At 38.8% G+C, this 21,214-nt stretch overlaps 2 protein-coding genes and 1 non-coding gene across 4 annotated transcripts; 2 read left to right on the top strand and 1 right to left on the bottom strand.

Moving 5' to 3' along the window:
- The first annotated feature begins 301 nt into the window (after nucleotides 1-301).
- Nucleotides 302-372, top strand: Trnag-gcc (transfer RNA glycine (anticodon GCC)). Its single transcript has one exon. It is a non-coding gene; the product is annotated as a tRNA-Gly (tRNA).
- A 4,584-nt stretch (nucleotides 373-4,956) lies between these two features.
- On the top strand, nucleotides 4,957-11,251 carry LOC145488356 (uncharacterized). 2 transcript variants are annotated; one of them, XM_081467202.1, is made up of 6 exons: nucleotides 4,957-5,077; nucleotides 6,613-6,634; nucleotides 7,129-7,299; nucleotides 7,778-7,900; nucleotides 8,901-8,974; nucleotides 9,769-11,251. In XM_081467202.1, exons 1-6 carry the CDS (start codon nucleotides 4,988-4,990, stop codon nucleotides 9,772-9,774), a joined length of 486 nt encoding a protein of 161 aa, XP_081323328.1. In that variant the 5' UTR covers nucleotides 4,957-4,987; the 3' UTR covers nucleotides 9,775-11,251. The 2 variants fall into 2 exon arrangements, with proteins under 2 accessions (XP_081323328.1, XP_081323327.1); XM_081467201.1 differs by lacking the exon at nucleotides 9,769-11,251 and having other exon boundaries at nucleotides 8,901-9,091.
- Nucleotides 11,252-11,776: 525 nt separating this feature from the next.
- On the bottom strand, nucleotides 11,777-19,096 carry LOC145487957 (uncharacterized). Its single transcript, XM_081466725.1, has 8 exons — nucleotides 19,026-19,096; nucleotides 18,226-18,322; nucleotides 16,580-16,607; nucleotides 16,076-16,390; nucleotides 14,962-15,174; nucleotides 14,395-14,568; nucleotides 13,074-13,232; nucleotides 11,777-11,910 (listed from the first exon to the last, which is right to left on the bottom strand). The coding sequence occupies exons 1-7, from the start codon at nucleotides 19,094-19,096 to the stop codon at nucleotides 13,084-13,086; spliced, it is 1,047 nt and encodes a 348-aa protein (XP_081322851.1). The 3' UTR covers nucleotides 11,777-11,910; nucleotides 13,074-13,083.
- Between the last annotated feature and the right edge of the window lie 2,118 nt (nucleotides 19,097-21,214).

Below are 21,214 nucleotides of genomic sequence, written 5' to 3'. Positions count from 1 at the left end.
ACTAACTACTGCAAGAATGTTCATTTTGTTTGAATTGTCTTATAAGTTACACCTTCTGATTTGTTGAAAGAAGAAATAAAGAGATGGGCCTTTGAATATTTTGAGATACTATTTAATTTTGAAGCGTATAGGATTAAAACTCCTACTCCTACTATGTGAAACAATTGAATGTTTATTTTCTTTTTACGCATTTGTAAGTTATAGGTTTTACAAAAGAGAACTTTGTGTATGCGCCCTGCAGTCGCATCTTACTGATAGAGCAATTGGTCATTTGTTCTGTTGTAAAATGACCTTCAACCAAGCACTGGCGGTTCATTGGTAGAATTCTCGCCTGCCACGCGGGAGGCCCGGGTTCGATTCCCGGCCAGTGCAAGAACTGAGGTTGTGCTTACCTTAAAAATTCTGACTTTTTGCATTATCCGATTAATATACTTTATCAGTTCATCGTTCAGGTGGCTCGATACGGTTTTTTCTGGACCATACCTAGCATTTTCAATTGGTGTTTTACCAACCTTCCTTACTTTGATCGATCGAAATTACACCAGATTTTGGAAAAAGATTGAAGTTTGGTTGAATGTGTTTTTTTAAGGTAATCGATATTTCCATGGAAACGATAAACTAAATATATGAAAATCGGTAAAGCATGAATTTTGTACCAACCAGATCTGTTATGGAAAATCTGATGCCAATTTCTGAAATTACAATGTACGGCAAGGGGAATATGCATGAATTAAAAAGTTCTGTATGTTTGATTTCGGATAAATGGCGAAATTATTTCAAACTATGATTTTTGTTTAATGAAATTACATGGAATGAAGGAAGTATACTATTTCAATGAAATTGCTCCAAAAGACACCAAAATGTATCTTGAAGTCTTTTTTTGAAGTAATGAAAGTTTTGTTGGTTTTGTGTTTTCTTGATCTTGAAAACGAGATTTTTTCGCAACGTCACAATAATTTAGACCAATTTTCGATTTTAAGTGCTTTTTCGAAAATCTTAAAAATCCCTATCTAAATGTTCAGATCTATGTGTGTAACATTTCTTCGTGATCTATGCATTTCGTCGTTGCATATTTAAAATAATAATACGTTTTATCCGTAATTGACTTAATGTATCGACAATATTTCTTGTGCGCACTTTTTAGCCCTTTTTCTCCTGAAAAAAATTACTATTTTCCACAATAAACCTTCCTGTTCTTTGTTACTCGAGGTGGTGCTTTGGAATTCTTTGAAAACAGCCCTTTCGCTGGCATGGAAAGAAGGGTCAAATGCCTCCTTGATCCGTATTTCAAAAAACATCCCGCAAATTTGCATTCATGTAGTGTAGCGAAATGTATTGATCACGGGAGAATGTTAAACAACAAAACTCGCACTGCTTCAATCTCACCGCTCATTGCGTATTCCAAGGTGGCAGCGACTTGCGATCTGGGAGCCGTAAAAGCGCGATATTTGAAGTCGATTAGCAGGAGAATGATTGGAATCTACGCAATTTTGTTAGTGTACGTGGATTTTGTGACTGATGCTGAACAAAATGAGGTATCATAATTATAACACTGTTGGTTTCTTTTAATCACAGAAATCACATTGCTTCAACTACATTGACAAGCATGACGGAAGGCAAAGAAAGATCTCATGGCGTCCAGCGCAAGGTACAGTCCTCCGTAGGAAAAAAGATGACGGTTGTACTTTTTAGCACAATACCTTGTGAGCCTAATACAGCTCATAAAGTACAAGGAAAGCCATATCTTTGCAGTACATGTCCATGTGTCATCGACATTGTGTAGGCTGGGTTTGTAGGTTTTAGAACGTCCCTGTACGTTTTTATGAACGTTGTTTAAGTTTCCTTGCGCTCAGGATTATGGGTAAATCTACCAATCGCCATCTTTTTCCCTACGGCGAATTGAAAGTCTATTCCACACTTATTTTTTTTGATCGGTTTTTTCAGCGAGATTGAACTCGCAAGGGGTTACTGAATGATTCGTCTAGACAATATGACCAAGGTAAAATTCAAAATTCTTAGCCGCGCAGCCTGCAAAGTTTGCCGATTCACTAGCTTGAAAGATCAAAGCCAACAACAATCTTTTGAAAATATTAAAAAATGCCATTTAAAAAAATAATCACTACTTAGTGCAAATCTTCTCTCTCCATCAGTTGTGGTTTTTGCAGCTACTTCGCTTAATTAAAAAGGTTCTCTCTCTATTTCAGCATCGAAGTCTCTAAATTGAGAGTCTAGCACACTCCGGCGCTTTGGTGATTTAAGACGTTCAAGGCAGTTTTGAGTTCCGGTTTGCGGGTACATTTACATTTATCTGGCGGTTTACGGTTGAAAAATTATCGCGCAGTTGAGGGAAATCATCAATTTCACGCGAAAAATCGATATCGCACGAATCGCGAGGCGATGGGTGCGATATCGTTTTTTTTTTTTTAATTTAACGTGGAATTCACGAGTTAGGTATGAATTTTCCTTGAACCCCATAGCCTTCTTCTTAAATGAAAGAAAATTTATCACCTAAATCACCCAAATATCTTTCCGGAGTCTCAAAAAAATCTCCTAAATATCACAAAATTTTTTTCTAAATATCTCGAAAAACGCTCTAAATATCTCCAATTTATGTCGTAAAAATACACCGATTTTGTATCACTTCAGGTCGAAATTTTTAAAATTTCTTGCAGTGGCAGGAGTTGAGGAAGAAGATTCGATGTTACCAGTATCCGCCATTCTTGAAATTTGTTCCTTCAGCGCTTTTAGTGATACACAATACATTTTTCGAACGGGAAATGGCTGAACTGAATTGTTTCTGGCGTAAAGCTACGTCTTAATTCAAGGGAATAGCGAGAAAAACACAAGGCTAAGCCAAAAAAGCTAGGAATATTTCTAAATGTCCCTAAATTTTCTAAATATCTTATAATTTTCTAAATACCTCGGAAATTCTAAATATCCCCCCCCCCCCCAACAAAATCCGGATATTTGTGGAAGGACAACATCTACGCCTGTGTGAATGTTGCAATACTCAACGCGCGCTCGAGAAAAGCTATTCCAGTTGAATCAACTGTCAAGACTGTCAGGAGCCAGCGAATAGAAACAGGAAAGAGTAGTCCTATTTGAACGTGTTTCCAATTAAATTCACCGTATAATTGTAGCGCGAATCGATTTGTTGTTGATTCAAATCACTGTACATGGTCAAACTGTAAAGATGTGATCGTGTTAAGCGTCTATTGAAATTCTATCGGCAAGACTAAAGCCACATACAGTAGTGACTAAGAGCCATCACTCGTGGTAACTATCAGTAAACCGACACTTCGTGCCTCGCACGGAAAGCTTCGCTTTCCGGAATCGTCGCTCTTCGGGCGACGACCATTTAAGCGGATAGGATTTCAACAGACGAGTAACAGTAGATCATATGATATTCCAGTCAAAATGAGAAAGTAATGAGATTTTTTTTCTAAAACAAAATAGGAAATCTTTCCCAAGGCAATCACTGGGTAGCAAAAAAATAATCTAAATACCTCTCAGAAATAAAAATCGCTGTGAAGTCCTCGGATGTTTAAATTATTCACGTTTTAATGAAAGACCTACGCTTTCTGTGGTTAGCTTATAGAAGTTTGCGTAATCCCCATTTTAGACTTCGCTTTTGACTTATCTTACGAAAGTGCATACAATCAACCATACTTCCTCGGAATATGGCTCTTTAATGTACTTTTTGCGGAAATTTCAGTGTAGACTGAAATAAGATCAGGAAAGATATCCTTGCTTGAAACGAGTGGCACCTCCATCAGTATACTGAGTTCAGTTGGAATGTTTATGTAAAATTAAACTCTTTCACTCTAATACACAGCTATAAAGATTCTATTTCTGTTGGAAGAAAAAATTAAATTACGTATGCCTTCCTATACACATATATACTACGCATTACGGTTCAGTTTGGATGTTTTATGTGAAGTGAAACTCTGTGGTTGTAAAATACAGCTAATAGAGATCATTTTATTTCTGCTAGAAGAAATAACGCAAAAAAAAAATGCGTATTCCTTTCAATACGCATACACATTCAGGTACTTCTCAGACAGACTAGCATCTTTTTGAACAATTATTTGCCGCTGATCTACATTTGTTTGTCCACTTTGACGAACGTTTTCGTGTCAATAATGAAGATATTGTAGTTCGTCACTATTTTGAGGCGTTATACTATTTTTTCAAGTCACTCTCTGACGCGCCTGATGCGGCGGGAATGCTTTTGAGACAAGCATTTAATCCACCGCAAGTAAACTAGAGCTTAATGAATTTCGGGTTTCTACGGAAACGTAGCCTGCTCGAGTTTTCAAATAAGAATTGAGATTCACCTGGTTAAGGTCAGAGACTTCCTCAAGAAAATGCAATTTTTGAATGTTCCTACTGAAGAGATGACTTACTATAATGAGATTAATATTCAATCAGCAGACACTTTTAGCTGACCTGATCGAAGGAAATGCCTCGAACATCCTCATTAAGTGTGTGTTCTCTCCGTGGTCAGTAAGACAGTACCTAACACACAGAGACAAATATCGAAATTTAAATAACAGATTATGACCAGTGTTAACCAAACGTAAACAGATATTTTTCAGTCGAGCCAATACTTTCAGGAAACACTTATTAAAAGCATCATGATCATCGATACAAGAATCGATCAAGAATTCTGATGAATTTGATTTCCTAAGAACTCTTTCATAATTTCCGTCGTTTAGTTTTTAATTAACAAGAGTGAAATCACGCAAAAGAAGAGATTTACTTTAAAGCCAAATTAATTACCGCAGCTTAATCAACAATTTAAATCGTAATTAAAAAACATCAAAGGAAATTAAATTCCGGTCATCAAAACTGTCTATTAATGTGATCGACGTTGTTCAATAGGAAAAATCGTAATTAGAATTTCTATATATTTACCATTTTGAGCATTTAAAGTCGAGTTAATGAGAAGTACCTTTCCACAATTGTATCTGAATTGAGGGGCAAGATGAGCGCTTGGAAGCTGCCTTTTACCATCTTCCTGATGGTTTCCAGCGTAACAGTTTATAACACATTTGCCGGACGCATCCCAAAGGAGGTCTGTAAACAAGTTTTTTGTTCTCTTACTTCTTACTTTGTCAGCCAAGAATCAAGCAAAGGACAAGACATGTCCTTTCGCGGCAATTAAGATAAAGATTAAAAACAGCAACTTCGGCGTGCATTAGGAATCAATGAAACCAGTGATGCAAAGCATATTCGCCCTACACTCTGTTGTAGTTTTAAATAGTTAACTGATCAGTTCCTCTTTGTCTGGCAAAGAAACGTCTAGAGAATCGAGCAAAAAAGAAACTATATGAATGGAGCTTTCCCCTCAGTTAATATAAATAAATAACCTAAAGTTCTGTGATTCGATCACTTTTACGGGCTTTGCTTAAGTAATATTGGTTAAGTTTCTTAATATTGCAACAAGTTACAGGAGAACTATGCATGAAAACACAATACCGCCAAAAGTAATGTGTCCTAACGTTACAAAAAAAGAAAAAAAAAAGAGTCAAAAAAATTGGCAGGAATTTTTTCTTTTGTGCGAAGCATCCAGGAGTGTTTAAGATCCTTCCTGATTGTTTAATTTTAACTGTTTCTTTTTAATAACGTATGTTTCTGTACTGAAGGTATCTTTTAGCATTATTGGGAGTTACTCCTGAAAGGAAATTTGCTTTCTGGGACAGGTTTGCTAAGGAATTTCCTTAAATTACAGAGCTGCTCTCATTACCTTCTCCGGTGGACAAAGATTTTTGATAACTCTTTGACAACTTCTTGATATATTTTTTCACAACTCTATGTCGACGTCTGTTTTAAACATTCAAAAGATTAGGAGCTGCGGCGGAGTTAGCAAGAGCTGTCGAGAAGCGAACATGAAACTTGTCAAATATCACAGTTCTTTCTGTACGTTCACCAACGGAATAGCAGGGATAGCGCAGTGGTTTGAGCACTCTCCCCCCGGAAGGGGACTCCCGTTTAACAAGGACGGGGGTGCTCGTTGTACCTTTTAGGGGTTAAAAAAGCAGTTTTGGTAGCTCTGAGGGTGTTCAGCCTCAAAAGGTCCACAGCAGGAGTTTGTGCGGTACCCCTTAGGGTATTGAGCTGAAAAAAAAACAGATGATGTTTTGTTTAAGAATTGGTAGCTCTTAGGGAGGAACATTTCAAGCCACGCCCAGAAAGCAGGATCATGGTACCTCTTAGGGTACGAGTACCCCTGTCTTTTTTATGTGGGAGTCTCCCCCCGGCACTCACCTCCCACCAATGGACGTGGCTCGGGTTCTATTCCGGTCCGGTGCCATATGTGGGTGGGGTTTGTTGTTGTTTCCCGCCTTGCTCCGAGGGTTTTCTCCGGTTTTCCAAGCAGCATCTCCAAATTCCAATTCGACCAGATAGACTAAGAATAGTGGAGCATGAAAACCAGCTAAGACTGATTTAGTTTCCTCTCTAAATATTGTAGTTTTATTCAATTTTAAGTCAACACGTGGTTGTCTAAAAGGTGGCAAAAAGTCGTCGATTCTGTAGGCTGTTATACACTATTGCACCGTATGCATACTTTAACAATAATATTTATATATGTTTTCTTTCTTGCTTTAGATCAGGGACAAGAGATCACAAGGTGGGTAACAATACTCAAATGAAATTGAAGTTGTTTTACTTATAAAAAAAATTCATTATTTCGGTCTGGAGATACATTCAGTGCGGTATTGCTGGCCATTTTTACACAACGGGTACTGGCAAAAAGCTGCTGCGTCGCTGAAGGCTTGATAGATAGATAGCTTTATTAAGTAAAATCATCGCAGGCCCCGAAGCGGCTAATATAATATGTGTAGAGTTTGGATGTTCATTATCAGTCATCAATCATTATTGTCATTGGAAAGATCTATCTTTCACCCTATCTCAAGTTCAGTAAGATGCAAGACCCGCTGGGAATCCCAAAACTAAACTATTTTTGGATAATGTCAGTCTTTCTACATCTTAAAAATTAGATTTAATTCGAACCCATCTGTAAAAATCCCTGAAATCTTTGTGCTTGGCCCCAGAAAACTTACAGTAGTGCTGACCTTATATGCCCCTTTTTCATTGAAACTGATTTATTTCTTGAATCGGCAGTAATGAATTGTCAAGAGACGGTGCTTTCACGCAATCCATGTGAAAAGGTAACATGCCCAAATGGACATAAAGGAAGACACGAAATGCTATTTTATGAATGTCCTGGAATTCCAGAGCTTTGCCCGCTGAGCGTCAAGAACAACAGTGCAACGTGCTGCCCTGAAAAATGCGGTAAGGAACATAAGCAGAACAAACGAACAAACAAAGAAACATGCACACGTATGAACCAATCCACCGATCGACCAACCTAGCAAATGACAAACCATACTCTTCCTCCGAGGCCACGATCCTTTTGGTCAGCAACAGGCATTGCGACCTCTGACCAGAGTGAATCTTTCAAGCATGCGTAGAGTGCTCATTTAGTATTTTCAGCCAAATCAGATCTGGCGGGAAGTCCGAGAATTGACGACATCGCTGACCGAATAGATCGCGGCCTCTGCGGGACGAGAGTGACAACCTAAAACAAGCACACAAGTAAATTAGAAAATACTGCAAGAGCAAGTTAACCGAGATTCAAGTTCGTTCTCTTCCGTTCATTCATTCATTCGTTCTTTTGTTCGTTCGCTCTCCCATTCGTTCCCTCATTCCTTCGCCGTGACATCGCTATTGGAGACAGAAATGTTTATAGAATGTTACATCCTCTTTACAGTTTGTAGCAATGGCGAAGAAATGTTTCGACCTGGAGATAAATTTATGGCTGAAAAGGATGGCAAACATTTGGAATGCAAGTGTGGAATGGACGAAGTGCCAAACTGTCAAGAAGTCCTTATTGGTGAGTACTAGGATTCTTAACGTCATGTTCACAACTTTCAAACAAAATTAACCTCGATAAACGTTACAAGAAATTGACCGATTGGAGAGTTAGTGCTGGCTAGATATTAATGTTTCGTTCTTGGTCATTTCCCCGTGCATGGTCTATATGCCATGTCGACCTGAAAAATTCTTGTCTGGGCCTCCCACTGGGTCAATACAAGAGATAGTCTCTTGGTCAATAAGCTAAGAATACCGTTTCTTGAACCCTCTACCCAGAGCAAAGCAAATGCTTCAAACTGATTGTCAAAGCTGTCGCTCACTATCAGCCATGCATTAGTGCGCAGTGACTGTAGGTCATCCACATAATGGCGAAAATAATTGTCTCCGCGTTTTTCCGATATTTAAAAGGAATAGTTAGAAACATTACAAGCCGAGTCAATTTCCAAAAGGCCGTATTTTAGGGAAAGGAACTTGACCGTTACGCGGCTTTAATGATTTGATGAACGCGTGTAAACAGCAACAACTTGTAAACGACACTTCAATCCAGGCGTGATTTCGAAAAAACGTGAAGTTTAATACTACCTAATACCTAAAATTGGAAATCATTATTTGAATGAGATTTAGTCAGAATTCTACTTAAAGAATTCAAATATATGCTTTCGAATTCTGATGAGGTAACGACTATCGATAGAAGAAATCCCGAGCTCGTAATCTTATTGTTAAATATAAATCTTAGTAAACCATTTTCGTATTCTCACGGTGTTGGACTGGAACTAGTTTGCAACCGAGGCTAATGCAGGGAGTTTTTTCAAATGCAAACGATACTCTCTTTGAATGACATTCCACAACAATGAGTCTCCAGCAGAAACTTGTTCCATTCCAATACAGTGAATGCGAAAATGACTTATTTACATCTTTTTTTTTTTGCACTTTAGACTCATCACGAACAGCTTACAATAGATCAATTTTAATGATATTTCATTAACCAGTTGTTTCGTAATTGTTTGATTATTTCTTAGTTCCTCCAAAGGAGCCACCCAGGCCCCCACCAATGTTTCCTCCACCCGGAATGTTTCCGCCGCAAAGAGACACTGTAAGTAACGGCCTGGAAACGTAGTTGCAAAAATCTAAAAAAAAAAGGGATTGAGATCTGCTTCAAATATACCACTAGCAGTATATTTGCTATGGAAACGCGACACCATGACTAGCTGATAATTGTTACACCCTTTCTTCTATATTCGTCTTTTGCTGACTACTTTAGGCTGAAAATATAGCTATGTACATTCTTAGATTTCAGAGTAAAGTAGTACTTATATTATAAGTGTTTCAGTTAAATAAAACGTACGGATGTGACTGGGAATTGAACTCTTCATCGAGCTGTATGGTGTCTGTATCGTGTTACTTTGCATGCACCATACTTTTCAAAGTAAAATAAAGGTAACTTAAAAACATTATGTGATTTTATCGTATTATATTTTTAAAAAAGTTTTTAACAAAATCTCAGCCTTGGGTATCTTCTTAACTTACAGTGTATTCTTAGAATTTTGCCAACCTTATGCCCCTTTCACACCAACTAAACATGATAAATCAAACCAGGTTTAGAACAGCAACAGAAAACTGGTAGACTGAATTTTACATATGATTCTACCAAGCTCTAATGGGTATATTCATTATGCTAAACATCATGCATAATGTTGACAAACCTCAGCTAGAAACTTCTATTACGAAAAAACTTTAAAATTTTCTTTAACTCATGAACAGCTTTTAAACATGTTTAAGTTTTTGTGTGAATGGGGTATTAACCTCAGTATTCTTATAAAAAGATTCTTATATTAGAAAAAGATTGTCTGGATTGTAATTAAACGCGTTTTAATTTCTTTCTTGTAGGAGTAACATCAAAGGACCGGCCACTTTCCAGTTGACTTTCACATTTGAAATTATAGCCAAAGATTGATTACCTGACTGTGAATTTCAGCCATCTTTACTAAGTGGCGATTATTATATGTAAGCCAAAATGGGTAAATGATGAGCAACAAACGTTTTTTAAGAGTAAGGTTTACAGGGTACAATTATTGTTAATACCGTGGGAAACTGACTTAATATAAAACGGTTGAATTAAACTTGATGTGAATATCTGCAAGTGTGGCGTGCCATCAGTATCAAAAAATGTATGTTGTATGGGTTCATTTGATGGGGAGCTGGGCTTAATATCTGTAACCAAGGCCCTGTAGCCTCGAATGTTCACAGCCCTTAATTTTATCACACAAGAGAGAAAGATAAAAGGATGAAAAGGTCGGGGATGCTTGTCGTCTCACTTAGGGGTATGAATCAATGATTCTGGTCTCACCTAGAGTGTTAAAAACGAAACGCTACTATTTTTAGCTGTCAAAGTATCTTTTAGGGTGCACTCGAAGAAATTGATAATAATTAAAAAACTCTCAGGTCTGTTAGGTGGCTCCTTTCCTGAACAGCGGATAGTAGTCGAGCCCATTATGTTTTAAGTACTGTCTTTTAGGGGTCAAATAAAGCTCGAGCTCCGCCCAGATTGTTTTCCTTTAGGAATTTAATTCAAATTTTTCGACGAGCATTCCCGACCTTTTCACATGGGATTCCCCCTGGGGGAAGAACCAAGAACAAAGAACAAAGCGTGCGCGGATTATGAAACCGGGGATGGGCAGGGGACGTTAAAAAACTCTGGAAAACTGCGGGGCTTTCGCATCTCTGAACAAATATCAGTTTTAAATTGATATTATTCCAGAGATGAGAAAGCCCCGCAGTAATATTAGACTCCTAGTCTACTAATCACTTTGTTATCTCTTTTTATTTCCCCTATCTACCCCACCCTTTTCCTCCCGCTAAATGTCGTTGCATTCAGTCCTCTGTAGGGAAACAGATGCCGACTGATGCATTTACCCATTGTTCCTAGGGCACGAAAACTTAAACAACGCTCATAAAAACGCAAAGAAAAGATCTAAAACCTTCAAACCTAGCATACACAATGTCGTTTGCAAAGGGACAAATCTTGCAAAAATGTGGCTTTCCTTGTACTTTACGAGCTGTGTAAGGCTTGCATGGTATTTTGGTAAAATGTACAGCCGCCATCGTTTTTCTGCCGAGGATTTGACAGAGTTGTATCGCCGAGTTTTACTTTCCTGCTTTACGATCTGATCATAAGTGAGGTTAACACTAACAGTACCATCAGTCTTTGCGCGCCAGTAGGCGCCTAAGGTTGAGCGACAGCACGCTTTCCAGTAAACCTTCATCTTCATCTTTATACAATGTAACTAACCTATACAAGACATGAGTACTTCAGAAGTCAAACTTTGCTGAAACTGATTATCATCGGATACCAATTCAAATTCCCGTTCTCGCACCATGTTAGAATCCTGTTCAAAACAGTAGGTGGCTAATTCAGACCGTGTTCAGGAAGAGATGTGAACAGTTCTTGAAGTTATGTACAGCAAACACGAAAGACCGTGTTTGACCACATTTCCAAACATCAAGGAGAGAAATGAAAATACGACGCGTAGCGGAGTATTTTTGAAGAACTTCGAGGTGTTTGGAAATGAGGTCAAACTGCCTGTCTTGAGTGTTAGATATATCTCCTCAACCTAAACTAAAACTGTGGAGAAAACGGAGAAATAAAATCGTAACAACCTATGCTGATTAAGATCAGATATCAAAACACCGTCACGGTCATGATTTCCTTACAGTATGTTTAAACTTGATGAGTTCACGGTAATGAGTTTGAGAAGTTTTTGTCTCCTTCACTCATTTAATCCTCATCGTCCCATCCATGGGGGTTATAAGGCGTCCACTAAGAAATGTCTCATTCACACACAACAAACAAATTGTTTCAAATTTTAATGATTTAATTTTTTTAACTTTTGGGCAGTAAAACGAGACTGCTCCCTGGAATATTACTGTTTTCTTCAAACATCGACGCGTAAAGTACTTAATGGTATATATTTTCCGTTTCATTGAACCCAGTTCCTCCTCACTTAGCATAGGCGCACGCAGTTCCTGCAACTGAAAAAATAACAAAATGTCAAACAGGTTGAAACTTTAGACATATCTGGAATTAGGTTTTGCGTGTATTTCCCAGGAATAAATGAAAAAGGTAAGGCATAGTCGGCTATAAACAATACAAAATAATTTCTGAGATTTTGCCAGAACTTAATCAGTGAAAAAACAAATAACGATTATAAATACAGTCAGGAGGTGAATTAGCAGAAGTCAATCTAAAAATAACATTTGTGACCTCTCACGCGAAAACGTACACTAAAGGGTATCGGTTTGAACGGCTAAAAACCGTCCGCGTGCCTTTTGCCATCCGTTCAAAATTTGGCTCATTTTTATCTATTTTGAAGGCAAAACTCTGTTTTCTTTTTCTACTGGCCTTTGTTAATCTCAAGTCGAACAGCTACATGGGCGGCAACAAGATGTGAAAAATTGCAAGAGGATTCTTTTTACTTTCATGATAGGTCGGCCAGACACCATCAGCTGGAGGTCGTATCAGAATTCCAGGGCCGCGATCCACAGATGACGAAAGTACAATTCACATTTACATTGGAGTCTTGGAAAATCACCCAGTGACATATGTGCAAGATTAAATAAACAAATTTAATACAAAAATAAATGGGAAAGCTGAATAAAACGGTCGTCAGAGATGGTCATCTTGAATTTTGTGGAGAAGTGTATGATAAGAAATCTGGGGCGGATAAAGGATTTTGGAGAAGGGGGTCCCGCCGACCCTGTATCCACCAGTATCCCATCCCCTGTATCCCCCCGGTCCCCCGGGGACATCGAACCCCGAAAAAGTTTTTAATTGAGGTCGTCAGAAATGGGATTTCCGGCATTCTGAAGCCAAGTCGGCGTAATTTAGGGAGATCGACCGACCCCCCATCCCCGTACCAACCCCCCTCTAGATCTATCCCAGGTAATCAAAAGGAACATTGTTCCAATAAATGATAGCTCTTGGCCAGAAACTATATTTATATGTGTTACAGGATTTCGGGAGCGGGATGAATTTCAATGGATGAGACAATCTAGTTTTTAGAGAAGACTGATGTTGTGCATGACTTGGAACATTAACAGCGGCCTGGTTACCCTCTTCCTTCCTATCTTTTCTCGCACTAGAACCCTCAGTGGCATCTATCTGCATCACAAAGAGTTGCATGCTAGCGACAAACCTTAGCGTTATTAGTTGTAACTCCATTTGTTCCTTTTCTTCATCTTCAGACTTCGTTTGTGGTTACCAGGGAAACCTGGGAAAGGCGGAAATACTGGAGGGAGTCTGGTAGTAGTTTCAGGTAGCGTGAACGAGGCTTCAGTGACAGGTGCACCGGGTCCTGGAGAGAGAATTGATAAAAAGAAAATAATGACATTTAAAGAAGCTCAGTCACGGTATTTTGTGCCATTTTGGCCATGTAAAATTACCCTTAAATTAAAATAAACCTGAAAATAACGTTTACTAAGATAGAAAAACACTAAGGGATACAAATAAACCATAAAAGAACAAAGATGGTTGAGGATGACAAGATAACAAGATGACAACGTGTTTTATTCAAGATGATGAAAATAGAATACAAGAAAAAGTACCTTATTGTTACTTATTTTCGCTCGTACTTAATTTCGCGAAAATGGAACGGGCATATTTCGGGGGACTTAATTTTCGCGATTTGGCCGAAAAAATATTTTAAAAGGAACTAAATTTCGCGAAAGTTGCCAGGACACTGATCTACAATATAACAAATGGATAGATTGACGACTGCACCAAGGATGTCTTACATGAACTGCTGCAAGCAGATGATATTAATTCAGACGAAGAGAGTTCGAACGCCGAAACATAAATAGAGAACACGGACAAGATAACTTTGTAATAAACTGGCGCTAACGTTGATTAAAGAATAATATAGCAGGGTATTAAATTTCGCGTGGTTAATTTTCGCGAGAACTTTTTTTCGCGGGTATTAAATTTCGCGATTTTTTTGAAGATCGCGAAAATCGCGAAAATTAAGTCCCACGAAAATTAGTAACGATAAGGTACATCTTGAAAAGGAAAACCTATGGCGTTTCCCCTAAATAAAAGGATACAACAGAAGATTTACAAGATTGACACGGATTACAAACGACAAATATGAATTTGAAAACAGGACATAGAGAAGGGATCCGGGTTTGAACTCAGCAAACACTATTGGAGCTGTTTCAGACTGTTCATGACTTGATTCCTAATAACTTCTATCATCTCATCCCTTCCGGCTATACATTACGTTCTCTTAAGAGTAAATTACGAAGACCCTTATTGAAATCGTAGATAACATGAAATTCTACTCTAAGTGACCCAGGTCTGGTGGGTCGGGGAGGGCGGGGGAGGGGGGGGGGGTGGGGGAAATCTGTGTAATCCGTGTGGATCCGTCAATCCACAACTCACAGACATACCCCAAACAAAGTTCCCCCATGCGTTGATAAAAAGAAAGGAAAACACAATTCAGAGGTTCCTCTTTTACTTACTACACGTTGGACAACATTTTCCAGGCTCGTAAACAGGATTGGGGCAGTTCCCAGGGCACTTTACCACCTCACACTTTGTTTCCTTCGCGACACATGTGCACTGAAAACAATCGTTTGGTTGTCTGTTGACCCAAGTCTGACCGTCTTTATAGTAAGTGTTTTTGTGATAACAAGCTGAAAGGAAAAAGTATCATCAAGTTGAAAATTACCCTAGTGATAGCCCTCCCCATGGATAAAATACCAACATGAAAGTAAACATAACCAGCTCAGGCTTAACCGTACCTGAGTAGCTGGCAAGACTTAATTTCGCACGATTGCTTTGGTTTCAAATATAGTCTCGTTGCTAGCGTTTAACGGAATTTCGCTCCCCGGAAATATATTTGTACTTCAGATGAAAAGGGGGACGCTCTGTGATAGAAAAACGTTTTGTTCTTAAGGGGTTTCTACTACAAGAGCACAACACGAGAACCTGGCCAGAGATCGAATCTGGACAGCTCGAGCCCGACTCGAGCTTACTACTGAACCATGTGGCGATTGCGCCCCTTCTTTCTCATCAAATGAACTCACCGCATGTTGGACAGCATTTTCCCTGGGGAGCAGGGATGAGCTTCTCGCAGGGAACTTTAGAGAAGACGTCACATTTTGCCTCATTTGGGCAGGTTGTGACGCCTCGATCACATGAACATGCTTTGCAGCCAATGTCATTATAATGAATTGGGTTCTGAGGTATGTAGAAAGAATCTCCATCTTTGTACGTGACATCCTTGACGTTGCACTCTGCTGTAAATAAAATTGATGACATCAAAGGTCAGTACGCTTTTAGCTGACATAACTATTGACAAAACAGTGGTGAAAAAATTTGAACGCTCGGAATATGCTTAGGCTAGGTTTTTTGTTTTGGCTCTAGTTTGCACGGAATGCACGCACAGGCGTAGCCGGGGCCGCAAAGCCACGAATTGCAGCTGCTGGTGCCCACGCGTTGAGAAAGATACGTGTTTACTCCTTCCATCTGCGCCTCAAAAAATCGCAACCTATGTTTTCTCTAGGCAATTATTTTTATTGTCTCGCAATGGCTAATTCCTTCTACGAGACTAACCGGCAAGCGTGAATCATGGTAGTTGTATTCATCAAAAAGAATATCCAGTCCGGCGACCCATACAATTACTTATTCCGCTCAGGCGCATCTCATAGATGGAATTGGCCATTAATCGGAAACGAAATGAAACCACAAGAGCTAACCTTTCCTCTTTGGCCGTTGTAATTGCGTTTTAAGGTTGAAAGTAAAGAGCATGAAGCAATAGAGGCTGGCTTTTCCTTTTGAAAGATTTTATCTAGTTTTGCTTTGATTCTATGCAATGATGGTAAAGGATAACTGTTAGGGATTTGTTTCGTAAGATAAGTACATGGTATTTCCTTGAACAATATTAATATAGCTATAGGTCGACTTTTGCTTTAATTCCATGAAATGATCGTGAATGATAGCTGTTAGTGATTTGTCTCGTAAGATCCGTACATGGTATTTCCTTGAATTACGTACAGCGGGTTAAATGATACGGTAAAAGCAGGTTTTGACACTGATCAGAAGTTATTCTTCCCTGGAACGTTTCGACTCCTTCAGAGAACAACATCACTGACATATAGAAGGCAAACTATATAGTAAACTTCGCTTATTTGTACTTACAAATGAGTTTATAAACAGCGTTAGTCCAAGACCCCCCTATTCCTTTGAAGCACCTTTTAGGTCGCGATTCCCTGCCGTATCTATAGTAACGCGCATCTTGTTCTCCTCCCCAGCATTCCCCCCAAAACTGCACACCAAACAGAGACAGCCCGCGGGCACGCGCGCGGTCCGCGCACACGTCGATTACTTTTTTAAAGTTATAGCCATCAATTTTCCATCTGATGAAGTTTTTGGCGCTTTTCAACTGTACTGGCAGCGCTCGAGAAGGAACTTTGTCTTTATAACAGCCGAGATATTTGTAACGAAATCCATTTTCTGCAAGTTAAGAAAGTATTGCTAGTTAGATGCCAACGACTGGATAAAAAGATAAATAAGCCTGGAAATGTAAAAATTTAAGTAAAGACCAATATCTTTAATGCTTACTTTTCTCTACATAATCTCCACCGGAGTACAAGACTTTAAATAAATTTAATCAATATACAAAATGACATGTTTGGTACTTACCAGAATTAGTTAGAATGTCTTCATCGGCCTGCAGAGTAAACGCACAAAATATTAATTAGAGGGTAGTGACCCATGATATAACATAGCATTAGTTCTTCTTTTATGATAAAATTACCTGAATTGCATCGAGTTTTCATTGGCTTAGCCATCATGGTATATGAACCTTATACCATGCTCTAAAAATATGGAAAGCGCGCGCGTAATTTTTCAGGGGCGTTTTTATTTTTATTTTATTATACTTCTTTATATGTTGAGCACGTTTTAATAAAACAATTATTCCACTTGCGCTTGTTGGATATGAGATGATAGCCAACCCGGTGCTAAGTTCCTCATTGGCTATCTATCATCGCATATGGACTGCATCTTAAAAACGCGCTCATGGAATAATTGCTTAGTAGTCTGATTCATGATCCAGACAGTGATATCATGGGGAAACTAAGATCGGAACTATGCTCGGCTGTCTCAGATTCCCAAAATGCTAAGTCCGCGTCGTTTCAGCTATACTGCTAATTGGCATGACGTAACCTGACTCTGAAATTTTCAAGAAAACGTCAAAAATATTTCAGCAAAGGCGCACGTAATTTTCTAGTGACTAAGGTAGCCTCCACACCACGCTGGAGAAATTTGAAAACGCAGCCTTATTTCTACAGTTAGGCCTAGCGACCACACTAATCCGTCACGAAAACGGAGCTTTTCGAAATCACCCTTCAAACCGGAGGAATTTGAAAACGCCGGCTTTTCGTTTTCCTCGTGGACGGAAAACATTTTGAAAATGGAGCTTTTCAGTCGCAAACGATGGCGTCGCGATACTCATGTGCTTTCCCTGACCGAGTTTTCCTGAAACACAAATCCAAAATGATCGGTGATTGTTGCGTTTTGAGATCTTTTGAAATTCCTCCGGTGGGGCTGAAAACATTTAATGCGTTTTCAGAGTGAAACCTGCGTTTTCAAATTCCTCCGGCGCAGTGTGGACGGAAAACATTTGATGCGTTTTTCAGAGTGAAACCTGCGTTTTCAAATTCCTCCGGCGCAGTGTGGACGGAAAACATTTGATGTGTTTTTCAGAGTGAAACCTGCGTTTTCAAATTCCTCCGGCGCAGTGTGGACGAAAAACATTTGATGCGTTTTCAGAGTGAAACCTGCGTTTTCAAATTCCTCCGGTGCAGTGTGGACGGAAAACATTTGATGCGTTTTTCAGAGTGAAACCTGCGTTTTCAAATTCCTCCGGCGCAGTGTGGACGAAAAACATTTGATGCGTTTTCAGAGTGAAACCTGCGTTTTCAAATTCCTCCGGCGCAGTGTGGACGGAAAACATTTGATGCGTTTTCAGAGTGAAACCTGCGTTTTCAAATTCCTCCGGTGCAGTGTGGACGGAAAACATTTGATGCGTTTTCAGAGTGAAACCTGCGTTTTCAAATTCCTCCGGTGCAGTGTGGACGGAAAACATTTGATGCGTTTTTCAGAGTGAAACCTGCGTTTTCAAATTCCTCCGGTGCAGTGTGGACGGAAAACATTTGATGCGTTTTTCAGAGTGAAACCTGCGTTTTCAAATTCCTCCGGGGCAGTGTGGACGGGGCCCAAGGGAGGTACCGTAACTATAGTTCATTGGAGACAGAACACTTCCTAAACATAACCTGTAGACTTACTTGAGTTTCCAGAAAGGTCATGCACGCCAATACGAACACCACTGCTTTTTTCATGCAGTCCATCGTGGTAATTTTCAATTTGCTGTGATTCTGGTAACTAAAAAAAAAAAAAGAATTCAAAGAAGAATTAAAAGAATGTGGTTCACTCGAAATGCAGGTTCTGTCGTGTAAGAAACAGAATCTAAAAGCAAAGAAATGGATGAATGAATTGCTAATTATAATAACTAATAAAAAGAACAGTACTGTAGTTCTTTGGAAAACTGTTCTAACTTTGAGTCGCCTTTCCCACTTAAATTAGCCTTGATTCAGACCAGGAGCCATAATCGGGGACTAAGTACAGATTCGCAGTTGACAATGGTTTTACTTTATTCTGGAGTATCAGCCGGGCTGGTGTACATGGTTAAGGACTTTGTTTTAGTCAGGTATATTGATACAACACTCCTCATGATTCAGCCGCGTCAGATCTGTGGTTGCGGCCTTGCCAGGGTTGTTTTGCAACAGTGCGACTCTCCTTGCCCACTGTTAGCCGTATTGCCTGACAACAAGCTCTCACTGGAACTTGTGATAGACTAGCAGCCGATCCAACGGGGAGAGAGGGGACGGGGAAGGGGAGTATACCAATAGGATGCCTCTAGTCGCCTCATGCTACGGCCAGAATCACACACCGGTACTGATCAGGATGAATTATCAGATTGCCCCGTCGACAGGATATTTTTAACCTTTTCACTCGCTATCAACCGATTCGTATTTTATAAAATCATTTACCCTCAGCCGTTGTAGAGAATTAATCATCCTTTTACCATTGGGTTTCCAGCTGCTTCCTCACAGTCAATATCTTTTGTTTATTTAGTAAATCTAATGTTACGCACATTCTTCTTAAACAAACATTCACTGTATTGTCTTTTGATATCTATTGAAATTGAATTTTTTTTAAATAAATAATTTCCTACATCTTTGGAAAACGTAAAACTTCATTGTTACTCATTCGATGAGAAAGCAATGGTTTTTCTACAAAAGCTAACATAGGAACAGTACTCGCTCTGTACTGATTTATAAACCCTGTAATTTTACTGTTCACAATTTAAATATTCCTGGTGTTGGTGACGGAAAATAAGCATTAACTATCTTTTTTGACCTGTTTTCGAATGCTCAAGACGGCTGAGTTGCATTAGAAAGACGACAACAAATCTGATAAAATAGTGTTTCGAAAAAAAATATGCTCATCTAATTATCCTCATTTTCTTGACTTTTTTAGTTACGCTTGAGGAAACAGGAATTGGCCTTCTTATAAAACCATTACATCTGAACAGGTTTCGACAACTGTCTGTTCTAACGTTAGATATCATTTGTTTTTTGGACATTGAGTAACCAATTATTAACAACGATTGCCAACTTACCTCAGATTTGTCCTTCGGAGCGGCGTTCTTCAACGGCCGCTCACTCAAACTGTACTCGTGGTTTGAGAGCGGAGAGTTCTATTTTGATACAGTAGCCGAGATACCACATGCACTTAGTTAAGCATGTTTAATAGTCAACAAGAGACTTTTGGTTTGTGTTTACTTTAAAGCAATTTTTGATACAACAAAGCGCCTCCTTTGCCAACAATATCCCATCGATAAAATTAGTGTGATCTAATTTTGAATAATCTGAACGGGACGCGGTCCATTTACCGAAATTATATTGAGACAGAATCGCAACTTAGATTGAATTAGTGGGGCTAAATTGCCGGTGAAGGAAGGTTATTCTAGATATTGTTTAAGAGTTTAATTAAAATAGGTAGTTGACATTGAGTCAATCACTTAGTAAGGATTGATTTAAAGGTATGACGTCAGGTGTAAGGAAAAAGAAAGCTTTTGTTTTTAGCAGCAGTACTTGAAGTAAATCTACGCACGAAAGCTTAAAATCCTTCCATTTTAAATTTGTTCTTAATATCGTCAACACTTCGATTGCATTTGTTTTAGCTATGGAATGACGTTAAGTCCTCTTTTTGTGTAAATGAATCAAATTTAATAATAAAATCATTCTTCCGATCTATTGTTAAGTGTGAAAAAAGTATCTAATTGCCTCGTTTCCGGAGACTTTGATCACGGGTTAATCGACGAAATATTTTTTTCCTATGGAAGCCAATTTATTTCCTCCTTAATCGATTTACCTAACAAAATTTTCTTGCCTGGTCTTTCTTTCCTACGTAGGTTTTGAAGATTTAGTTCTACAATTGCAAACAAAGCTGACTAGGACAATACAAAAATATCAAATTCGTTTTCAATTGTTTGGAGTAAAGAATGGAAAATAAACTGCTAGATATTTCACTGCCTTAAACCAACAGAAAACCGAGCTGAAAGGATTATAGATTCAGTTTCTCCATCAAGGAGGGTTGAATCAGAATGCTTTTCAAACGTTTACCGCGAATTTAACTGCTAATATTGAAACGTCTTCTTTACCAGATCAGAAAAAGATTACATGGTTGAAAAATTAATGCGAAGTATTACCAGACTGAGGAGTATAATTTTCGTATAAAGTTACATTCTTTTTACATAGAAACTGAGATGAAACGCAAGTAACTGTCCACTGGCGTGTTGTTTTACAAAGTGTTCTTGGCTATTTTACCGTTGGTTTATTTTTCTAGTACATTTGTGGCAAAATACGCCAGAAATGTACAAATAGCATGCAATTGATATCAGCTCAAAGATGAAAATTTTCGTTTTACAATGGATGACAGTGGCTATGTTTGTACAGTGCGAAAATCATTCAAAGGAGGTAAGCAGTCCCAACATTTGACTATCACCGGCTTATGCGTGTGCGCGATTTTAAAAGACCGAATTAAGCTTTATTACCTACAAAAGCAGATTTTCCCAAGTTATCTGTCGAATGAACTACATAGCAAGGCGAACTTGTAAAGAAGGCGAGAGGTGAACGATCTAGACGAACGCGGCATTCCACAGAAGTTATTTCTCAATCAATTGAAGCTTAAGATTCTCACTGTGATTTA

The sequence above is a fragment of the Orbicella franksi genome, chromosome 5 (genome assembly GCF_964199315.1).
Source record: "Orbicella franksi chromosome 5, jaOrbFran1.1, whole genome shotgun sequence".
Classification (NCBI taxonomy): Eukaryota; Metazoa; Cnidaria; class Anthozoa; order Scleractinia; family Merulinidae; genus Orbicella; species Orbicella franksi.
This window is presented reverse-complemented; position numbering and strand designations above follow the sequence as displayed.

Bases quoted from the DNA above. Each gene is read 5' to 3' on its own strand.
- LOC145487957 (XM_081466725.1), bottom strand. From the start codon at position 19,096: ATGTGCGTAACATTAGATTTACTAAATAAACAAAAGATATTGACTGTG. The intron at 15,175-16,075 runs GTAAGTACAAAT...TTTTATTTACAG, and splicing joins CGCTGTTTATAAACTCATTT to CAGAGTGCAACGTCAAGGAT. The intron at 14,569-14,961 runs GTGAGTTCATTT...TTTTCCTTTCAG, and splicing joins AAAATGCTGTCCAACATGCG to CTTGTTATCACAAAAACACT.
- LOC145488356 (XM_081467201.1), top strand. From the start codon at position 4,988: ATGAGCGCTTGGAAGCTGCCTTTTACCATCTTCCTGATGGTTTCCAGC. The intron at 7,300-7,777 runs GTAAGGAACATA...TCCTCTTTACAG, and splicing joins GTGCTGCCCTGAAAAATGCG to TTTGTAGCAATGGCGAAGAA. The intron at 7,901-8,900 runs GTGAGTACTAGG...ATTATTTCTTAG, and splicing joins CTGTCAAGAAGTCCTTATTG to TTCCTCCAAAGGAGCCACCC.